Genomic DNA, 19,942 nt, shown 5'->3' on the forward strand with positions numbered 1-19,942 from the left:
AGCCAGCAAAGGTTAACAAATCTGAGACTATTTTCTCCCATTAACTAGCCAAAGCCATAAAGCCAGAGTGGAGGTGTGGCTCAGAAAGAAACACACACACACACAAGTAAAAAAAGGGAATCTAGGCCCGTTTCAAGCATGACAGTCCAGAAGCAGCTCACTTTGTCGTCTTTGTCATAAGGTGGGGAACCAGGTCACCAGTTTTGCTACTTTGCCAAAGTCAACCCATACAAACATCCAGTCAGATCACGAAACTAGCACTGTTGGGACAAAAGTCGTAGGTTATAACGCACAAGTTCAGCAATTTAGGAGTAAACAAGTACTGTTAACACGTTTTTACAGTATGTGAAGGGGTTCAACATTCGAGAGAAACGAGACAAGCTTTGAAAAAGAAAAGCCTCCCCGCTCACAGGTGGTGTTTTTTGTTTGTTTTTTATTTTTAATGTCGTAGGACATAGAAGGCTTGCGGAAGTTCCCCTGCGGGACTTTCCGAAGTCCAGACTCCTTAACTTCCACCTTTCTCACCAGCCATATCTAGTTTTCAATTTCTTCTTCACCTTTCCCAATCACATTTTCCCTTCTTGGACCTCTTCCTTACGTCCGCACCAGGAAAAAAAATAAAAGTAAAAATGTGGCCAAACTTGTCCTTAATGGCGCTCCGTAATTCTACTATTCCTCCACCCTTCCTCACCTCCACTTGGCCCCGCCCCGCCTTAGTCTAGGGCCCTCCCCCCCCCCCCCCCCCCCCCCCCCGCCAAGCCCTTAGAGTTCGCGCCTGCGTATCTCCAATTCAGTCTCTTTTCCTTTCCTGGCGACCAATCCACTTCCTGCCTTCCGGTCCTTGGAATACTCCTCCCCTCTGCTGGGGCCTTGACTGGAGGTTCTGAGGTAGGCTGCCCCATATGCTGCCTGTTTGAAGGAAATTCTCTTCTTTGTCAAGCGGGAAATTGAAACGAACCTCTAAGCAAATATTGGTGCCCATATGAACATTTGCTACAGACACATCAGGGACAAGGCCTGGATCTGGCGGGAAAACTTGCCGATCCAGACTGGTTTTGGTCTGGCACTACTGCGGGCAGCCCCTTCCTTTCCCCCTCCTCCGCCCCGCCCCCACTGGCAGCGCGGCCGCGCTGGTGAGTGGCGGGCGGGCGGGCGGGCCGGCGGGCGGAGGGAGGAGGGGGAGCGGAGGGAAGGCGGGCCCTCGGCGGCGAGAGCGGCGGGGGGAGGGGAGGGGAGAGGCGAGCGCTGGAGTTGGTGCTGGGAAACCCGGAGCTAATGTTGACAACGGGCTCGAGGTGAGTCCCGGGGAACCTCTTTTCCCTTCGCTCCAACGGCTGGGGGCAGGGAAGCGGGGCCGGAGGGCCCCGGCCTGGACTCTGCCTCCCCGAGGGACCCGAGAGGCGACTCGGCACCCCCGGCTCTCCGGGGGCGGCGGCGGAGCTGTGGAGGGACCGCGGGTCTCCGGGCGCCGTCTTCCTCAGAGCTCGGTCCGGGGGGTTCTCCTCGGCCTGGGCGCCCCCCGGGACCGGCATGAGGGGCGGCGGCGGAGGTGCCGGTCCCTCATGCCTGGGCCGGGCCTCGGGGCCGGAGGCGGGGAGCCCGCTGTGGCGGGTTGAAGGTGTTTGGGGGCGTGGAGCGGGGCGAGGGGAGGTGGGAGAGGATGGGAACCGGGGGGCCGGCTCGAGAGTCTTGGGTGGTGGTCGGTGTGGGATGAGAGGTTGGGGTCGGGCCGGCCGGCCGAGGTGACTGGTACCCCTGAGGTGGGCCGTGTGGCGGGATGGTGTGTAGTGTGTGGGGACTTCGGGGGGCATAGATGTGTATAGAGGAAGGGGATTGGGGCGATTATGGAGGTGGTGGGGGTAAGGCTGTTTGGTTTACTTTTAGTCCCATAAAGTGGTTGATTCTTGGCTTCTTAATCATCCCAAGTCTCCGGTACTGTTGCTAGTAAGTATAGTTGAACTAAGGGGCAGGTGTGTGTGTGTGTGTGTGTGTGTGTGTGTGTGTGTGTGTGTGTGTGTGTGTGTGTGTGTGTGTGTGTGTGTGTGTGTGTGTGTGTTGGGGGAGGGGGGTGTTAAAGTCTCCGGTACTGTTGCTAGTAAGTATAGTTGAACTAAGGGGCAGGTGTGTGTGTGTGTGTGTGTGTGTGTGTGTGTGTGTGTGTGTGTGTGTGTGTGTGTGTGTGTGTGTGTGTGTGTGTGTGTGTGTGTGTGTGTGTGTTGGGGGAGGGGGGTGTTAACAGGAAATTTGGTGTCCAGGGTGGCAAATCAGAGCCCGCTTCTAGGATTGGGGTGAGGTGGGGGGTAACACACAAGGGTGACCAGCCTTTCAAGTCTCTTAAAAGAATTTACGCCTTCTGGGATGCATGATTCAGAAGTAAAACATTGGCTCTTGTCCCTTATTATAGTTCTTGTAGGTACAAATCGTCAAGAAAACCGTTCTTGAATTCTAGTGAAACAACATCCAATTTGAACGTGTCCTTTATATATGAGGACTTTTTAAAAGAAGGAAGTGAAAGACTAGGGAAAACTACCCCAGTGTTGTTCTGCCTTTAGAACATTTTCAATTCAAAACACAGAATGGAAAGGTGGAACAGCATTCTCTTACTCTGTTGTATTTTCAGAGCAGCTCATTGTGATTTCATACACAGTCCATATGGTACTTTGCAAGGAAAGGTCTTTAGTAGGGAAACACCCCTTCTGTTCCCTTTTCCCCCTGCACACTCCGTGGTCCTATGTTTTACTAGTTAAGTAGTTTTACTTTATTTTGGAACTTCAGAGTATATTTAGAAAACCAAATCAAATATACAACTCAAGTGCCAGAGCGCTATTTTGGGAGCCAAGAAAAGGTAGTTTTCAATTGTGGTTTCCTTTTAAGGGATGTTTGAATTTAATTAGATTCAGTTAAGTAGTTTGTAAGAACTAATCATATTTTAACTAAAAAAATAATTTTCATATCGATCATTTTGGCATAGAATCTATTTAAAGTTCTGGATTTTGTGTGAAACACTTGGAAACATTTTAGATGAAATGCTTGATTTTATTAAATCATGAATTTATTTAAATAAGTTTTACCATTTTACTAAATAGAACTAAATCCTCGGTTTAATTCTTTAATTCCTGTGATATGAATGTATACCCATTCGAGTCATACTGTTTGCCATACGTTTATTTGGATTGTTTAAATATTAAGAGTCGGGATGTAGTGGAGAAGAGTGCCCAGTAGCTACTGAATCAGTTGTGTAGTGTTGGCAGATCACTTTGCTGTTGCCACCTCAGTGTAATCTTTGAGCTATGTAGTAGAATCCAGTTAGAAAACTTAAAACTGTTCAGCATTATATGTAAAAGAGAATTGCCATTCTTAATGTGTTACAAGTTTAATAGGTTTGTAAGACAGCTGGTAGTGTCTCCCTCTTGTTGATGAATAACCACAAAACTAAGGAAAAGAGTTATGTTGCCCAGTTTCCGTATGTTGTAGGTTGGAAGGCAAACCTAAGATTCGATTTCAGAGATCATGAATGTTATTTTCACAAGTTACATCGCCCCCTCTACCTGAACCTTTGTCATAATTTTGTTGACTGGAATTGAGTTCTAAGTATACTTTAGATTTTAGATGTGTGCTTCTAATGTAGAGTGAAGTGATTCATTAAGACCATGTCTGGGCTTGATGGTTCATACCTGTAATTCCAGCTACAGAGATTAGGAGGGTTGTGAGGTTCAAGGCTAGTCCAAGCCAAAACAAAACATGTAGTATAATGGTAGAAGTCTGAAATCCCAGCCATGCAGGAGGCAAAGGTAGGAGGGTTGTGGTACAAGGTCAGATACTAAACTAAAACAAAAAGAGTTGGAGGTGTGGCTCAAGTGGTAGAGCATAAGCCTATTAAGCACAAGGCCCTTTACTTCAAACTACAATATGCCCAAACAAAAAAACCAAAGTAGAATTAGCAGTCTTATTAAGAATCTGTTTTATCATTTTTCTGGAGTGGGGTTTGTCTTATGAATGACAACTACTGTTTGTTCACAAATACAGAAGGTGTTTAGAGTTTATTGAGTGAATGAATATTGTAGACTCAGAAAAGTTTGGGGTTCTAGCTAATAAATGATGGTCTTTTATGAATCTGTCATGCACCAAACAAATTTTCTGATGTCTTAGGAGAATTTAAATTTGTACTCCTGGGGATTGAACTCAGGGCCTCATGCTTTCAAGTGCTGTCCTTCTTGATCTACATACATCCCTAGCTCTTTTGCTTTTGTCCTTATTTTCCCAGGTGTCTTGCTGACTTTACTGGGCTGCCCTTGAACTTCAACCCTCCTAACTCTACATTCTACAAGCTTGTGCTACTATGCTAGCTTGTGTTTTGAGATAAGAGTCTTACTAACTTTTGCCCAGCCTGGCTCCAACTACAATCCTTTTGTTTCTGCCTCCTGAGTAGTTGGGATTACAGGTAGGCACCACCAAGCCTTGCTAAATTTAAGATTGAGTTTGATTTTGTGAGCGAGGCATTAGTTATAAATTCTGATGCAGTTCTTTCTCTTGTCTGAGAATTGTAGGTTATATAATCCTGAAATATCCCTTCTTGATATTTCACATCAGAAATGACAAATTCTATATAAACATTAATTTTTTCAGATAGTAACTAATATTCCTAAGTACGATTGTGTTACTATCTTATATGTAAATTGTCTCTATTCTTATCAGCCAGTGTCTGCCAATAATCTCAAAACATTATGTAAAAACTGCTTAGCCATTACTAGGAACTCTTCCCATTTTTGAGATTCATAATTTTATGATTTCTCATATCATTGTATCAGTTCTGGCCTCTCAAGGTTTTTTATTTTAAGATTGTGCGTTCAGATTCTAGCTCTATAACCCTCTGTGGCAGCCTTGGTCAGGTTACTTGGTCAACTCTCAGTTTACTCATTTATAAAATAGGGAAAAGAATACCCATTTCATAAAAATTTTAGTATTAAATGAGATAATGTACATAAAATGTTCAGTATGGTGCCAGTGAGTAGCTATTTGCATTATACTGTATGGTATTTTCATACTAAGGCTACTTACACTTTTTTATGTTTTAGAAGTGATGATTTAAACAGGAGTACCAGCCATTTTTTGTACTGAGTTCCACCAGTGGGTGTCAGGTCAAAATAAATACCAATGGAAAAGGAGGAGAATAGGAAAGTAAAAGAGGCTACTAGATGGGTTGTGTAACTCCCAAATTTACTTCTACTGACCTTAGTTGTTTTTTGGTGATACCTGCTTGTCTGCCTCTCTGTCTCTGTCTCTCTGTGTCTCTGTCTCTCTCTCTCTGTTTCTCTCTCGCACACATACACATACATATAATTTGTATGTATGTGTGTTTGGAAGGTTTGGAAACCTTGTGCTGGTGTCTGTTATACTGGCAGGTATAGAACAGATTTTATAATTATGTTTATTAAAATTGACTTGTACTAACAAAAAGATTAAAGATCTGGTCTAGTTGGAAATGATTAACAGTCTATTTAATTGGGAAAGGTTAATAGTAAAATTAGAGCAATGAGGTAAAATTTGCTTTATTTTGTTTTGCCCATTGATTTATATTGGAGGTCAGTTTTTGTTTTCCTTTCTTTTTCTGAATGTTGTATGAAATAATGAAACAATAGATCATTCTTTCTGCTCCACCACCTCCTTATATGTGTATGTGGTGGTGGGAATTGAACCTGGATTTACCACTATGGAATATCCCCACCAAAAAGAATACACTTAAAAATACATACATACATATGCATACATGAGCATCAAACCCAAGCCTAGCGTATATTTGTTAGGTAGGTTTTCTTTTACTGAGCTCCATCTGTAGTCTACAGTATCTCTCAACACTTAAAAGTGCTGCGGTAAAAACTGATTCAATATGTTCTTAATGCAGTGGCTTATTGTTTTGGAATTAATAATGCTCTAATCTGAGCCATATGTATATGAAAGTACATATACTTTTTTTTTTTTTTTTTTTTGGTGCCACTTCTGGGGCTTGATCTCAGTCCGGGTGCTGTTTCTGAGCTTTTTTGCTCACGCCCAATGCTCTACCACTTGAGCCAAAGTTCTACCTTCTGTCTTGTTGGTGGTTAATTAGAGATGAGGGTCTTAGGGACTTTCCCGCCCAGGCTGGCTTTGAACTGGTCATCCTTAGATCTCAAGCCCCTTGGGTAGCTAGGATTACAGGTATGAACCAGTGATGCCCAGCTACTGGGATTTTGTGTGTGTGTGTGTGTGTGTGTGTGTGTGTGTGTGTGTGTGTGTGTGTGTGTGTGTGTGTGTGTCTTGGGGCTTGAACTCTGGGCCTGGACACTGTCCCTGTGCTCTTCAGCTCGAGGCGAGCACGCTACCACTTGAGCCACAGCACCACTTCTGGTTTACTGGTGGTTTATTGGAGATAAGAGTCTCATGTACTTTCTTTTCTGCTGGGCTGGCTTTGAACTGAGATCCTCAGATCTCAGCCTCCTGAGTAGCTAGGATTACAGATGTGAGCCACCAGTGCCTGACTGGGTTTTTTTTTTTTTTTTGTTTCAGTTTCTCTTTAACTAAAAAGTAAAAAAGCATAACTAATAATTATAGAATGTGGGATTTTACCAAGATTTTCTTAAAATCTCAGGAATACTATTACTTTTGTGGAGTTTTGTTGTCATGATGGTTGTTGTTGGTTGTGGGGCTTGAACTCTGGGCCTGGGTGCTGTACCCTCAGCTCTTCAGGTCAACCCAAGTGCTCTACCACTTGAGCCACAGTGCCACTTCTGGTTTTCTGGTGGTTAATTGGAGATAAAGAGTCTCATGGAATTTCCTTGCCCAGGCTGGCTTTGAACTGTGATCCTCAGATTTCAGCCTCCTATGTAGCTAGGATGACAGGTGCTACCAGTGCCTAGCTTTGTATAATTTTTAATTTAACAGTTGCTACATTGCATTAATATATTTTGTTTAAAAATGGTATATCAGTAAATACAATTCTACATCTTCGCTTGAATTCTTCACAGATTGTCCTGGGTCACATAATGCCAGCTGAGCGTAAAAAGTCAGCAAGTATGGAAGAAAAAGAATCTTTACTAAACAACAAGGAAAAAGACTGCGGTGAAAGGCGGCCGGTGAGCAGCAAGGAGAAACCAAAAGATGATCTCAAGATCTCTGCCAAGAAGGAGGTCAGTAAGGTCCCTGAAGACAAAAAGAAGAAACTTGAAGACGATAAGAGAAAAAAGGAGGACAAGGAACGCAAGAAAAAAGAAGAAGAAAAGGTGAAGGCAGAGGAAGAATTAAAAAAAAAAGAGGAAGAAGAAAGAAAGAAACATGAGGAAGAAGAGAGAAAAAAGCAAGAAGAGCAGGCAAAACGACAGCAAGAAGAAGAAGCTGCTCAATTGAAGTAAGAAAATTTATTTTGATTTTGGATGTGAGGGAATGGGAAAATTGGAACATTTTGAGAAAGGATTATTTGAAATAAAACTTCCTGTGTGCAGCTCCTTAAGTCTGGAGTAGCTTAATTTATTTTTAATGACTAGATTATAAGGTCTAGGGTGAGCTAAATTTTTTTAAACCTTTTTCATGGTGGGATAATACTTAATTTTTGGCTGCTTTTCTCATATAGTTCTTTAGTATCTGTTCTATTTTATTTTATTGTTGAGTGCTGGGGATTGAATTTAGGGCCTTACACATGTTAAGCACACACTCTGCAACTGAACCATACCTCAGTCATGGTAATTCCACTTTCATGAAGAGCTGGAACTTTAGGTCTGGAAAGCAATTATAGTGGCTAGTTTTGACATTGTCACTTAACCATAATTCTTTTTGAGCTTTTTGCTTAATTATTTTAATTTTCTTTTTTCCTAAATTAAATCATGATGGGTGCCACTGGTTCACACCTTTATACTATCTATTCAGGAAGTTGAAATCTGAAGATCCAGAATCAAAGACAATTGGAGCAGGAAAGTCTCTTTAGTTTTAAATAACCACCAAAAAGATGGAAGTAGAGCTGTAACTCAAGTAGCAGAGTCCCAGCCTTTAATGAAACAGGGACAGTGCTGTGGCCTTGAAATCAAACCCCAGTATCAGTATACACACACACACTCATGAGATGCTCAGTTTCACAGTAACTTTTCTACCTTTCTCTTGCCATTAAAGAGCTTAACTTTTTAACTGGGAAAATTTGAAACATGGTAAAAATCAGAATGGTATAATAAGTCCCTCTTTCCCCACCATCAACTCAACATCATCAATTATCAACTTTTTCCTTCTTGAATATTTCAAAGCAGCATGTTGTTATTATCATTTTTATTTATTTTTGTTGGTCCTGGGACTTGAACACTGGGCCTGGGCGCTGTCCCTGAGCTCTTCAGCTCAAGGTGAGCACGGTACCACTTGAGCCACAGTGCCACTTCTGGTTTTCTGGTGGTTTATTGGAGATAAATGTCTCATGGACTTTACTGCCCAGGCTGGCTTTGAACCGCTATCCTCAGATCTCAGCCTTTTGAGTAGCTAGGATTACAGGCATGATCCACAGGCGCCTGGCTTGAATTGTGCTTTTTGAAGATTTGATTTCTCTGCCAGTCTTGTGTTTGCATGTGGCTGGGAGCTTTCTAAGAGATGCTCAAATATCCGTGCTCCCAATAGTAGATGCAACCTCCTTTAGTGAGAAATTGTAAAATTATAGGATAGCTATGGAAAGATCATCTCAGAAAGAGGGAAATATACTTTCATATTGATTTATATTATAAAATTACATATTTGGGTATACCAAAGTCAGATTATTGATTCTTTCCCTTCCACCCTTGCCCAAACAATCATTTCTGTAATTTAAACTATCTCGAATGGAAAAATGAGTATATATCTGTTTTTAACCTATTTTCAGGGTAAATTACATTGAGTTTGTTTTTTGTTTTTTACTTTTTATTTCAGGGTTTTAATTTTATTATTGTTTAAATTTTTTTTTTAACTGATAGTTTTTCTCTGGTTCCTTTACAAATTTTCTAAGTTATACTTGAATTTTTCTGGCCCCAGACCTAAAGGTTGATTAAGCTATGGATGGAAAAGTAGAATCTTAATATTCCATTTTTTTGGGGGGAGGGTGTTGGTCATGAGGCTTGAAGTCGTCTGGGCCTGGGTGCTGTCCCTTAGCTCTTCAGCTTAAGGCGAGCACTTTACCACTTGAGACACAGCTCTTCTTCTGTCTTTTTGGTGATTAATTGGAGATAAAGAGTCTCACTTACTTTCCTGCCTGGGCTGGCTTTGAGCTCGATCCTTAGATCTCAACCTCCTGAGTAGTTAAAATTATAGGCGTGAGCCACCAGTGCTCAGCCAAAATATTTTTAATGCTGTTTTTGGGTGGTACTAGGCTTTGAACTCAGGACATATGTTTACTAGGCATGCACTCTACCACTTGAGCTAAATCCTTACCCCTTATTTTCTTTTTGTTTTTGAGACAGAATCTTGCTATTTAGTTCAGGCTAACCTGGAACTCATTTTCTAGCTCAAGTTGGCATTAAATTTAAAGTCTCTCCTGCCTCAGTCTCTCAATTGCTAGGATTAGAGGCATGAGCCACCATATCCATCCTATAATGGTTTTTCTTTAACCAAATGTACATATTTTCTATTTACCCAATATTTTTATGTTTTATATCTTTCTCAAGGATAATATTGTATATTTTTTATTTTTCATATTGAACATTATGTTTTTAATCCTATTAGTTGCTTATAGACGGAATGATTGTTAATGATTGTTAATTTGGATCTAATCAGAATCCTTCATTCTCCCTTCTGTATTCTAGACTGTTATTGTCTGAAATCATTAATAAATGTCTTCAAAAATAAAGAAAAGGGGCTAGGAATGCAGCTTAGTGGTAAGAGTGCTTGCCTAGCATTCATGAAGCCATCGGTTCGATTCCTTAGTACCACACAAACAGAAAAAGCCAGAAGTGAGTGGTGCTATGGCTCAAGTGGTAGAGTGCTAGCCTTGAGTAAAAGAAGCTCAGGGACAGTGACCATGCCCTGAGTTCAAATCCCAGGACTGGCCAAAAAAAAAAAAAAAAAGGGATAGGGCAGTCTGCATTTTCTTTGCCTGCCTGCCTGCTTGCCTGCCTGCTTTTCTTCTTTCCTTCCTTCCTTTTCCTACCTTTTCCTTCCTTCCTTCCTTCCTTTTTTTTTTCTTTTGCCAGTCCTGTTTATGTGGTACTGAGGAATCGAACCCAGGGCTTCATGAATGCTATGCAAGCATTCTACCACTAAGTGCATTCCCAGCTCTTCATCTTTCTTCCTTTATTCCTTTTCTTTCTTTTCTTTTCTTTTTTTTTTTTTTTGTGTGTGTGTGCTGGTTCTGGGACTTGAACTCAGGGCCTGGCACTGTCCCTGCATTTTGTTGTTGTTGTTGTTTGCTTTTTTTTTTTTTTAATGGTTGTTGGGCTTGAACTCAGGGCTGAGCACTGTCCCTGAGCTCTCGTACTCAAGGCTAGTGCTCTACCATTTTGAGCCACAGTACCACTTCTGGTTTTCAGGTGGTTAATTGGAGATAAGAGTCTCACAGGCTTTCCTGCCCTGTCTGGGTTTGAACTGCTGTCCTCAGATCTCAGCCTTCTGAGTAGGTAGGGTTACAGGTGTGAGCACTGACTTCTGATTTTTTTTTTTTAACAAGGTTAGTACTGCATCACTTGAGCCACACCTCCACTTCCAGCTTTTTTGTGTATGTGGTTAATTGGAGATAAGAGTCTTTTTTATTTATTTTTATTTTTGTTTTCAGTCGTGGGGCTTAAACTCTGGGCCTGGGCGCTGTCCCTCAGCTCTTCAGCTCAAGGCTAGCGCTCTACCACTTGAGCCACAGTGCCACTTCGGGCTTTTTTTTTTCTGCTTATGTGGTGCTGAGGAATAGAACCCAAGGCCTCAGGCATGCAAGGCAAGCGCTCTACCACTGAGCCACCTTCCCAGCCCGAGATAAGAGTCTTACGGACATTTCCTGCCTGGGTTAGCTTTAAACCATGATTTCTGAAGTCTCAGGCTGTTGAGTAGCTAGGATTGATTACAGGTGTGATCCACTGGCACCCATCACAGTCTGCATCTTTTATTGATTCTGAATACTGAGATGACTATTTTTTTTTTTGTTTGTTTGTTTTTTGTTGGTTGTGGGGCTTGAACTCTGGGCCTGGGTGCTGTCCCTCAGCTCTTCAGCTCAAGGCTAGCGTTCTACCACTTGAGCCACAGCACCGCTTTCGGCTTTTTCTGTTTATGTGGTGCTGAGGAATCCATCCCAGGATCTCATGCATGTGAGGCAAGCACTCTGCCACTGAGCTACCTTCCCAGCCTGAGAGATGACTTTTTTATTGGCTTTTACTCATGTGATTTACAATTGATACTTATGGAAGTTTTATTTGTATTTTGTCTTTTACATAGAGAGAAAGAAGAATCTCTTCAGCTTCACCAGGAAGCTTGGGAACGGCATCAGTTAAGAAAGGAACTTCGTAGCAAAAACCAAAATGCTCCAGAAAACCGACCAGAGGAAAATTTCTTCAGCCGCCTAGACTCAAGTCTGAAGAAAAATACTGCTTTTGTCAAGAAACTAAAAACGATTACAGAACAACAGAGAGACTCCTTGTCTCATGATTTTAATGGCCTGAACTTAAGCAAATACATTGCAGAAGCAGTAGCTTCCATTGTGGAAGCAAAACTGAAAATCTCTGATGTGAACTGTGCTGTACACCTGTGCTCACTCTTTCACCAGCGCTATGCTGACTTTGCCCCCTCACTTCTTCAGGTCTGGAAAAAACATTTTGAAGCAAGGAAAGAGGAGAAAACTCCTAATATTACTAAACTAAGAACTGATTTGCGCTTCATTGCAGAATTGACAATAGTTGGGATTTTCACTGATAAGGAAGGTCTTTCCTTAATTTATGAACAGCTAAAAAATATTATTAATGCTGATCGAGAATCCCACACTCATGTTTCTGTGGTGATTAGTTTCTGTCGCCATTGTGGAGATGACATTGCTGGACTTGTACCAAGGAGAGTAAAGAGTGCTGCAGAGAAGTTTAATTTGAGTTTTCCTCCTAGTGAGATAATTAGTCCAGAGAAACAGCAGCCTTTCCAGAACCTTTTAAAAGAGTACTTTACATCTTTGACCAAACACCTGAAAAGGGACCACAGGGAGCTCCAGAATACTGAGAGACAAAACAGGTGATTTTCAAATGTTTCTCAGAATTGAGAATTTATTTTGGAGCTCATACTTAAAATGCTTAAAGTCTTCAACACTGAAAGAACTTATGGAGAAGGGCTCCTTACAGGTGATTTTTTAACATTCCAGGAAAATTTCAAAGTGTAATGGTTGAGCCATGTTCAAATGAATTGACAGTACATTTCATTTTTGATTTGAAATGAATCTGGCAAGGAAATGGAAGATTTTGCTTTGTGGATATGTTAGTGTGATTTCAAAAACTGCCTAATAATTGGGCATAAATTTTCTTTTTCTTTTACTTCAATTTACTTGCTATTGTTTTCTGTTGTATATTTTAGGTTATTAATGTCACTATTGCTACTTGCTGATTTTAAGAAAATGAATCTTTTTTTTGTTAGTCCTGGGCCTTGAACTAGGGCCTGAGCACTGTCCCTGAGCTTCTTTTTGCTCAATATTAGTACTCTACCACTTGAGCCACAGCACCACTTCCCAGCTTTTTCTGTTTATGTGGTACTGAAGAATTGAACCCAGGGCTTCATGCATGCTAGGCAAGCACTCTACCACCAAGCCACATTCCTGGCTCAAGAAAATAAATCTTGTCAGTATTTCAGATCAAAATTTTGAGAAACAGTCAACAAGCTTTTGTGACAACTTCTTAGATGCAATTTCACAGAGTATTTATTGAAGTTGTCTTTCTGGGGGTGTCCATTTAAGATTTTGGAAGAGTAATGTATTATGCAGTGGTAATTGGTAAAAAGATCTGAATAAGGAGCCACCGTTGATTGTTAAAAGAAATCATAGAGACTAGTATCTGTGTCAAGGAAGCATCTGTAGAAGTTGATGCAATTTGTGGTCACTTTTAGGGAGGGCTGAAGGTATGAAGAAAGGTGGCAACTACAATTATAGCTGAGTGCAGCTAGTTGAATGACATGGTTGAGAATCTGAAATTCTTGTTGATTATCAGTTAGTATGGGGGAGTACCTTTCTATTGTTCTCAGAAGACTAGTGGAGCAGAACTGGTTTTAGTAGGTAACACTGGAAGATGATTAGCTTAACCAGATGAGACAGTAATTGTGTGTGCCAATAGAAGTACTGTTAGGACATGGTCAAATAGGTACATAAATAAATGATGTGGCTAAATCCTGGTGGCCAAAAGTCATTTCTGTGAGGATTTGAAATGGTAATGGTTTAATCAGTGATTCTGTTGAGAAGAAAGAAAAAGTTGGGCACAGTGTCTAGACTCCTAGACACTCTACACACCTAGGTACTGGAGGCAGAGATCAGGAGGATTTAAGTTTGAGGCCCACAAAGGATTTTTTTTCCCCTCCCTCCCAAAATTAGACTGCATCTCAAGAAACAAACAGCTTGGTGGTTCACATCTGTGATCCAAGTTACTTAGGAGACATAAATAGGATTATGGTCTTGGGCCAAAAGCATGAGATCTTAGCTGGAAAATAGAAAAAAAGCCAGGCTTGGTTTTACATTCTTGTAATTCCAGCTGTCTACATGTTAAGGAAAAAAGATCACTTGAGTCTATGAGTTCAAGACCAGCTTGGGCAGCATAGTAAGAACCTATCTCAAGAAAAAAAATCAGCTCGCACAAATGGCTATATCTGTAATCTTAGCTACTTGAGAGGCTGACAGCTGTAGAATTATGGTTCAAGCCCAGCCACCAGAAAAGATCAAGAGCTCCTATTTCAGAAATAATCATCAAAAATAGGGCTGGGCTGGTAAAGTAGCTCAAGTGGTAGAGTCTCAGCCTTGCAAATATGAAGCCCTGAATTCAAAGCCTAGTACTGCCCTACCCCTCCCCTTACAAAAAATAGGAAAAAGGATTGTTACCCGTTTTGTGCCTTTGAATTTTAACGGTCACATTTCAGGTTTCCTAATTACAAGTTGCAATGTTTGGACATTTTCATAGTTTCCCCCCCATACATCTCTCTGGTATATCACAACTGACTTTTTAAATATGATGGTAGCATTAGTTTTACTGGCTGTTTTAAGGGTTTGTTTCCTTTTGGCTCTATAGTGGAGCAAATCTACAATGATTTAGCAGTTAGCTTTCTAGTTCAGGAATCTACTTTGGGATTCCTAGCAGATCTTATCAACAGGTAATATTCCTCTGGATACTTTCCCAAGGGGTTCATGCTTTCTCCACCACTCCAATGCTGGGCACATCTGTTTTCTATAAATTGCTATATCAAGGTGAAATTTGACTTCTGCAATAATTAAAAAAAATAAATTTAGTTCTTTTTTTCTGGTACAGCTACTTAAAAGTGAGGGCTCACATGAGTAAACAGTAAATAGAAAATTCTGACAGCATTTCATAGTGTCGGTAATGGCTGGGGAACAGTCTTTGAGGGCAGATAGCTTGAAACACATTGATGTAGGACCTGTGAACTCTTTCCTTATGTGACAGAACCTTAGATATTTGCATACTGAAGAGGTGTTTTCTTCCTCTCCAGACTAAATACCTCCAGTTCTTCAGTTTGTCCCATGATTTCCTGGTACTTCACTATCCTTCGGGCATTTGTTTTGGATGCATTCTTTTCTGTGTCTGACTTATATTGCTTAAAAGTTTTCAGCTGCCCTGTCATTCTTTTGACTTTTTCTTAGAATTATTGACATTAAAGCCTTATTGCTCATATGAACTGCTGTCAAGCAGTTTCTTCACTTTGAACTACTAAAGAAAAGATTTAAGCCTAAATACATATTTGCTGATTTTTTTAGACTTTATTCAGATGCTTTTGGAGTACTATTTTAACTAATAATGATTTTATATATTGATTATATGTGCATTATTATATGCGTATCTATATTATATATAGATACCTACCTTTGATAAAGAGACCTTTATTCATTTCTTATTTAAGACATTGGTAAACAGCTTTGTGGCTTTCTTTGAGAAACATCCATTTTGATACAGATCTATGGTAATTAGTATAGAATTGTAGTTAGCATTTTAGAAATTATTTATCATGGCAGACTTTGGCCACTTAAAGATATAATTTGGAGGTGATAACTTTAAATACCATATAGAATAATTGCTTATGCCTAAATTAATTTGCTCATGCCTGTTTAGGCAATTTCAGTAGTAAAGGTGCAGGTAACTGACAGCAAACTTGATCTAGGAAGGGGATTAGACACAATCCAATGGTAGTCTAGTTAATCTCTTTCCTACTATGAAAGTACATGATTGCTGAAAGTCTCTCCTTTGTAGTTGTTATCAAGTATATGTTTTCATGGGAATAAATCATGTGCAGTAGTTTTACCCACTATGGCTTCTATTAGGTGTGATAGTGCTCAAAAATCAGTCTAGCTAAGATTTTTGTCAAGATGGTAGAATTTCTTCAGAAAAAAATTTAAGATAATTTTGAAGCAAATTTTTATGACAATTTGATAAGAGTTCAGGCGATGAAAAGTAAAACCTAGTAGTTTTTTCTGGATCTACTTCGTGATTTTTTTTTTAAACCAAAATTTTAGTGTGTTATTTATGCGACTGTATAAGGTTTGGTACTATTGCTGTTTTTTTCCTTCTTAGAGCTAATGGAAAGTTAAATAGTAGTTGGCATTAAAAAGGTTTGCCCGTTTGTGTGTGTGTGTGTGTGTGTGTGTCTGTCTGTGTGTGTGTGTGTGTGGCTGTGTGTGTGTGTGACCGTCTGTCTGTCTGTCTTGAACTCAGGGTCTGGGTGCTGTCCTGAGCTTTTATACTCTAGGCTAGTGCTCTGTCACTTGAGCCACAGCTCCTCTTCCAGCTGTGTGTGTGTGTGTGTGTGTGTGTGTGTGTGTGTGTGTGTGTGTGTGTGTGTGTGTGTGTGTGTGTGTGTGTGTGTTTAATTGGGGATAAGAATCCTATGGACTTTTCCTGCTCTAGTGGCTTTGAACTGTGATCCATAGCTCTTCGCATCCTGAGTAGCTAGGATAATAGGTGTGAACCACTTGTACCCAGTAAGTTCTTGCCTTTAGTACAGTGGACTTTGGCAGGTTTCTTCCTGCCAAATGCATAATGCATTCTGTGTGTAATCTTAACTGATCCCTCATAGTGTCTCTGAAGGAAAAAATAGTACCAGGACTTACCTAATGTAGCAAGGATAGCTTTTCTTCAGTTGCATAGCATCCATCATTATAAGGGTATTAAGTCACTCGGTATTTAGTCAAATGCTATTTAAAAGCCCCAAAGAAGATACAAAATAAGCACCCTGATCTGGTTAGGCTTGCCTTTGTAATATGCATTTGAGAGACATTGTAATTTCTGTATAAAATATGATGTAGGTAATACTAATTTGAGAGGAAGCATAGTTCCAGTATTTAACAACATGGATAGTGAAGCCAGGTTGCTTGGCTTCAAATCTTAGACCTGTCATCTACTCATTCTGTAATTTTGAGCAAATTACCTAGTACCTTTTTCCTTCAATTTTCTCATCTGTAAAATGCAGATAATATACTGTACCTCTAGGGAAAGAACAATCATATAGTGAATTTATATGTGTAGAAAGCACTTAATAACAGCATCTGGCACATATATAAAGTGTTCAGTAAAAATGCTAGGCTATTAGGGTGTCATTTGTGTAATCTTCAGGAAAACTTTTGAGTGAGACTTTCTCATCTTCATTTGAAATTTAGAAAATTTTTTTTTTCTTTTGAGATAAGGTCTCACTTTGTAGCCAAAGCTGATCTTGAACTGCCTCAACCTCAGTGTTGAGATTATAAACATGTGCTACCATGCCCAGCTCATAGTTTTTTTTTTTTTTAAAGATAATATATAGCAACAGGCAATCTATCTAAAATAACAAAAAATGAAGTAATAATAAAAATGTTAAGATGGCTAGGTGCTGGTGGGTTCTGTAATCCTAGCTACTCAAGGAGGCTGAGATCTGAGGATTGAGGTTCAAAACCAGCCCGGGCAGAAAAGTCTGTGAGACTTTATTTCCAGCTAACCACCAGAAAACTGGAAGCGTTCCTGTGGCTCATATGGTAGAGCACTCACTTTGAGCTGAGGAGCTCAGGGATAGCAAGCACCAAGCCAAGTTTAATCCCTATGACTATGGAGAATAAAAAAAACATAGACCTATTACAAGGCATTAATGGATTTTCTTGATTATGCTTATGCTTTATTCAGAAATGGGGTATATAATGTTTTGTTAGGGTTGCAGTATTAAGCCAGTAATATAAAAAACACCACAAATCAAGGATTGATGTACCTTAACTATGCTTCTAGACAAAGATAGCTCATAGCTAGATAAAAGAGGCTTGATATTTTTGTATTTTTGTTATAACAAAACTTGAAAGTTTTTTTTTTTTTTCCTTTGGTCAATCCTGGGGCTTGTACTCAGGGCCTGGGCACTGTCCTTGAGCTTCTTTTGCTCACTCTAGCACTCTACCACTTGAGCCACATTCCTATCCCTACTTGGTTTTTTATTTTTTAAAATTTATTTGATTTTTATTGCTTACTCTTTAATTATTTAAAAGGGTACTAGTTTATGGGAGAAAATAAACTATTTAAGGAACATTTAACAGTGAAGTGATTTTGTTAACTCCAGTCATGACAAGTCTGTGGCATGTGGACAGAGTTTGTATAGCATATGTTGTAAGAGCAAATTTTACCTTTTTTAATAGTGGAGAAAAATTCTTAAAAGTAGAACAATATTTTGTGAAATATGTAAGTTAAATGAAATTCAAATTTCAGGATCTATAAAGTTTGTAACAGTGGTATTTATTTATTGCAAATTAACAATTGCTGTGTTTTTGCTGTAATGGCAGGATTAAGTATAATTGTAAGGAACATCTTATCCTCTGTAAAGCCTAAAATTATTTACACTCTTCCTCTCTATAGGAAAAGTCTGCTGGCCTCTGGTTTATGACATTCTCAAAAAATAGTTTCATTGTAACTATGTAATAGATGTGTTTTTAAAAAGATAGTAATTAAGATGATGTGATGAGTTATTTTTAGCTTTATTTTATTTGCATTTTTAGTGTTATGTTCTCATAGAATATAAGAAATTGTAGTGAGAGATGGGGTGTTATAGTCTATGGTAGAGTAATTGTTTACCATGTATGAGCCCTTGGGTTTGATACTGAGCAACAACAAAAACATTTTAAATAACACTGATATAAAGAGATAATTTTTGATCACATGTGTTGATAATGTTTCATTGCTTCACAGATACATTCTTTTCTCCCCTCCCCCTTTTCCTCTGTTCCCTTCCTTTCTCCCTCTCTCCCTTTTTCCCTTCCTCTTTGTGTTAGGGATTCAACCAGGACCTTGCACTTGCTAGGCAAATCCTTTTCTCTGCTCAGTATTCCTATTCCTCTAAAAAAAGGCCGAGCCCAGGTGGCTCATATCTGTAATCCTGGCTACTCAGGAGGCTGAGATCTGAGGATCACGGTTTGAAGTCAGCCTGGGCGGAAAATTCGTGAGACTTATCTCCAACAAACCATTCAGGAGAAGCTGGAAGTGGTGCTGTGGCTCAAGTGGTTGAGTGCTAGCCTTGAGCACAAAGAGGCTCGTGGACAGACATAGGCCTTGCATTCAAGTCCTAGGACTGGCAAAAAAAAAAAAAAGATGAAGCTACAGATCTTTTTCTGTGAGCTTCCTTAAATTATACACCCTGCCATACGTAATATACATGATGTTTCATTTTAAGTCATTAGAATCTGTAATGATTAGGGCTTTTCAATAATACCCAGGCTTCTATGATGGCTTATTTCATTGCTGTAAGTTGTACACACACACACACACACACACCTTTTGTGAATTTAAACATGATTAGTAAATATATATTAAATAATAAGGGTTACAGATACCTGATCATGTTGATATCAGAAGTTAAGTCTGTTCTCTGGTATCAGTATTTACTTAAGCAAGTGCTTTCTCCCTGAGAATTGTTTTCACTCAATCACAACCTAAGTATTGAATAGTTTGGTAAATTTGTGCTCATGGAATTCAGACTGGTGTATAGGGGTTATAGAATACCTCCAAACTTTTAAAGTTTTAGTTTGGTGCTAGTAGGTCTAGAGAGGGACTGGAACCCACACACAAGAATCCATCAATGAATAAATTTACTTTGAGTTGACAAAATGTAAAACCACAGGCAAATATTTGAATGTAAGGTTGATAGTAGAATAAGAACTGTTCATTTTCTGTTCTGATAAAATAGTTATACTTGGCTTATACCTGGGAAGTTTTAGTATTGTAAGTCTTATCAGAACTTTAGAGAAATAAATTTACAAGTGATGATATTCTGGGATGGTTACAATTTCTTTCCAAATAGTGTATAACATTGCATCTTCATTGTTATTAGAACCATTAATATCCCTTCTTAATATAAATTCCTTCAGAATGAGCTCTTAGGTTTGTTTGATTATATACTGCAGACATTTTAAAATAGCTTACTCTTGAACACTAACTTGAATTTCTAATTTTATTAGCTTTAAAATTTCAAAATTTCTTACATTAGAACTTTTGATTTAAAGTTCTAATAGGCCCATTTGTAGAAATGCTAGAGGCTTAAAAATCATTCTAAATAGTGGCTTTTTATGGATGTGAATATTTTTAAATGTTTTGAGTTTTAAAAAATTTTTAAATTCAGAAACTTTGTTTTGTCAGTGGTGGGGACTGAATTCTGGGCCTGGGCTCTGTCCTTCTGCTCTTCAGCTTAAGGCTAGCATCCTACCTCTTGAGCCACAGCACCAATTCCAGCTTTTTTCTGCTTATGTGGTGCTGAGAAATTGAACCCAGGGCCTCATGCATGCAAGACAAGCACTCTACCACTG

General features: G+C 39.6%; 1 protein-coding gene across 2 annotated transcripts in view; it reads left to right on the forward strand.

Moving 5' to 3' along the window:
- The first annotated feature begins 1,215 nt into the window (after positions 1–1,215).
- Positions 1,216–19,942, forward strand: part of Upf2 (UPF2 regulator of nonsense mediated mRNA decay) — a 99,806-nt gene continuing 81,079 nt past the window's right edge. Inside the window, exons 1-3 of one of the 2 annotated variants that reach the window (XM_042685964.1) lie at positions 1,216–1,295; positions 7,002–7,381; positions 11,392–12,171. In XM_042685964.1, coding sequence (XP_042541898.1) covers positions 7,020–7,381; positions 11,392–12,171 — 1,142 coding nt within the window. In that variant the 5' untranslated portion in view covers positions 1,216–1,295; positions 7,002–7,019. The remainder of the gene's footprint in view (positions 1,296–7,001; positions 7,382–11,391; positions 12,172–19,942) is intronic. The other variant, XM_042685965.1, reaches the window with a different exon arrangement.

The sequence above is a fragment of the Dipodomys spectabilis genome, unplaced genomic scaffold (assembly GCF_019054845.1).
Source record: "Dipodomys spectabilis isolate Male_0828 unplaced genomic scaffold, ASM1905484v1 ptg000096l, whole genome shotgun sequence".
In the NCBI taxonomy this organism is placed as follows: Eukaryota; Metazoa; Chordata; class Mammalia; order Rodentia; family Heteromyidae; genus Dipodomys; species Dipodomys spectabilis.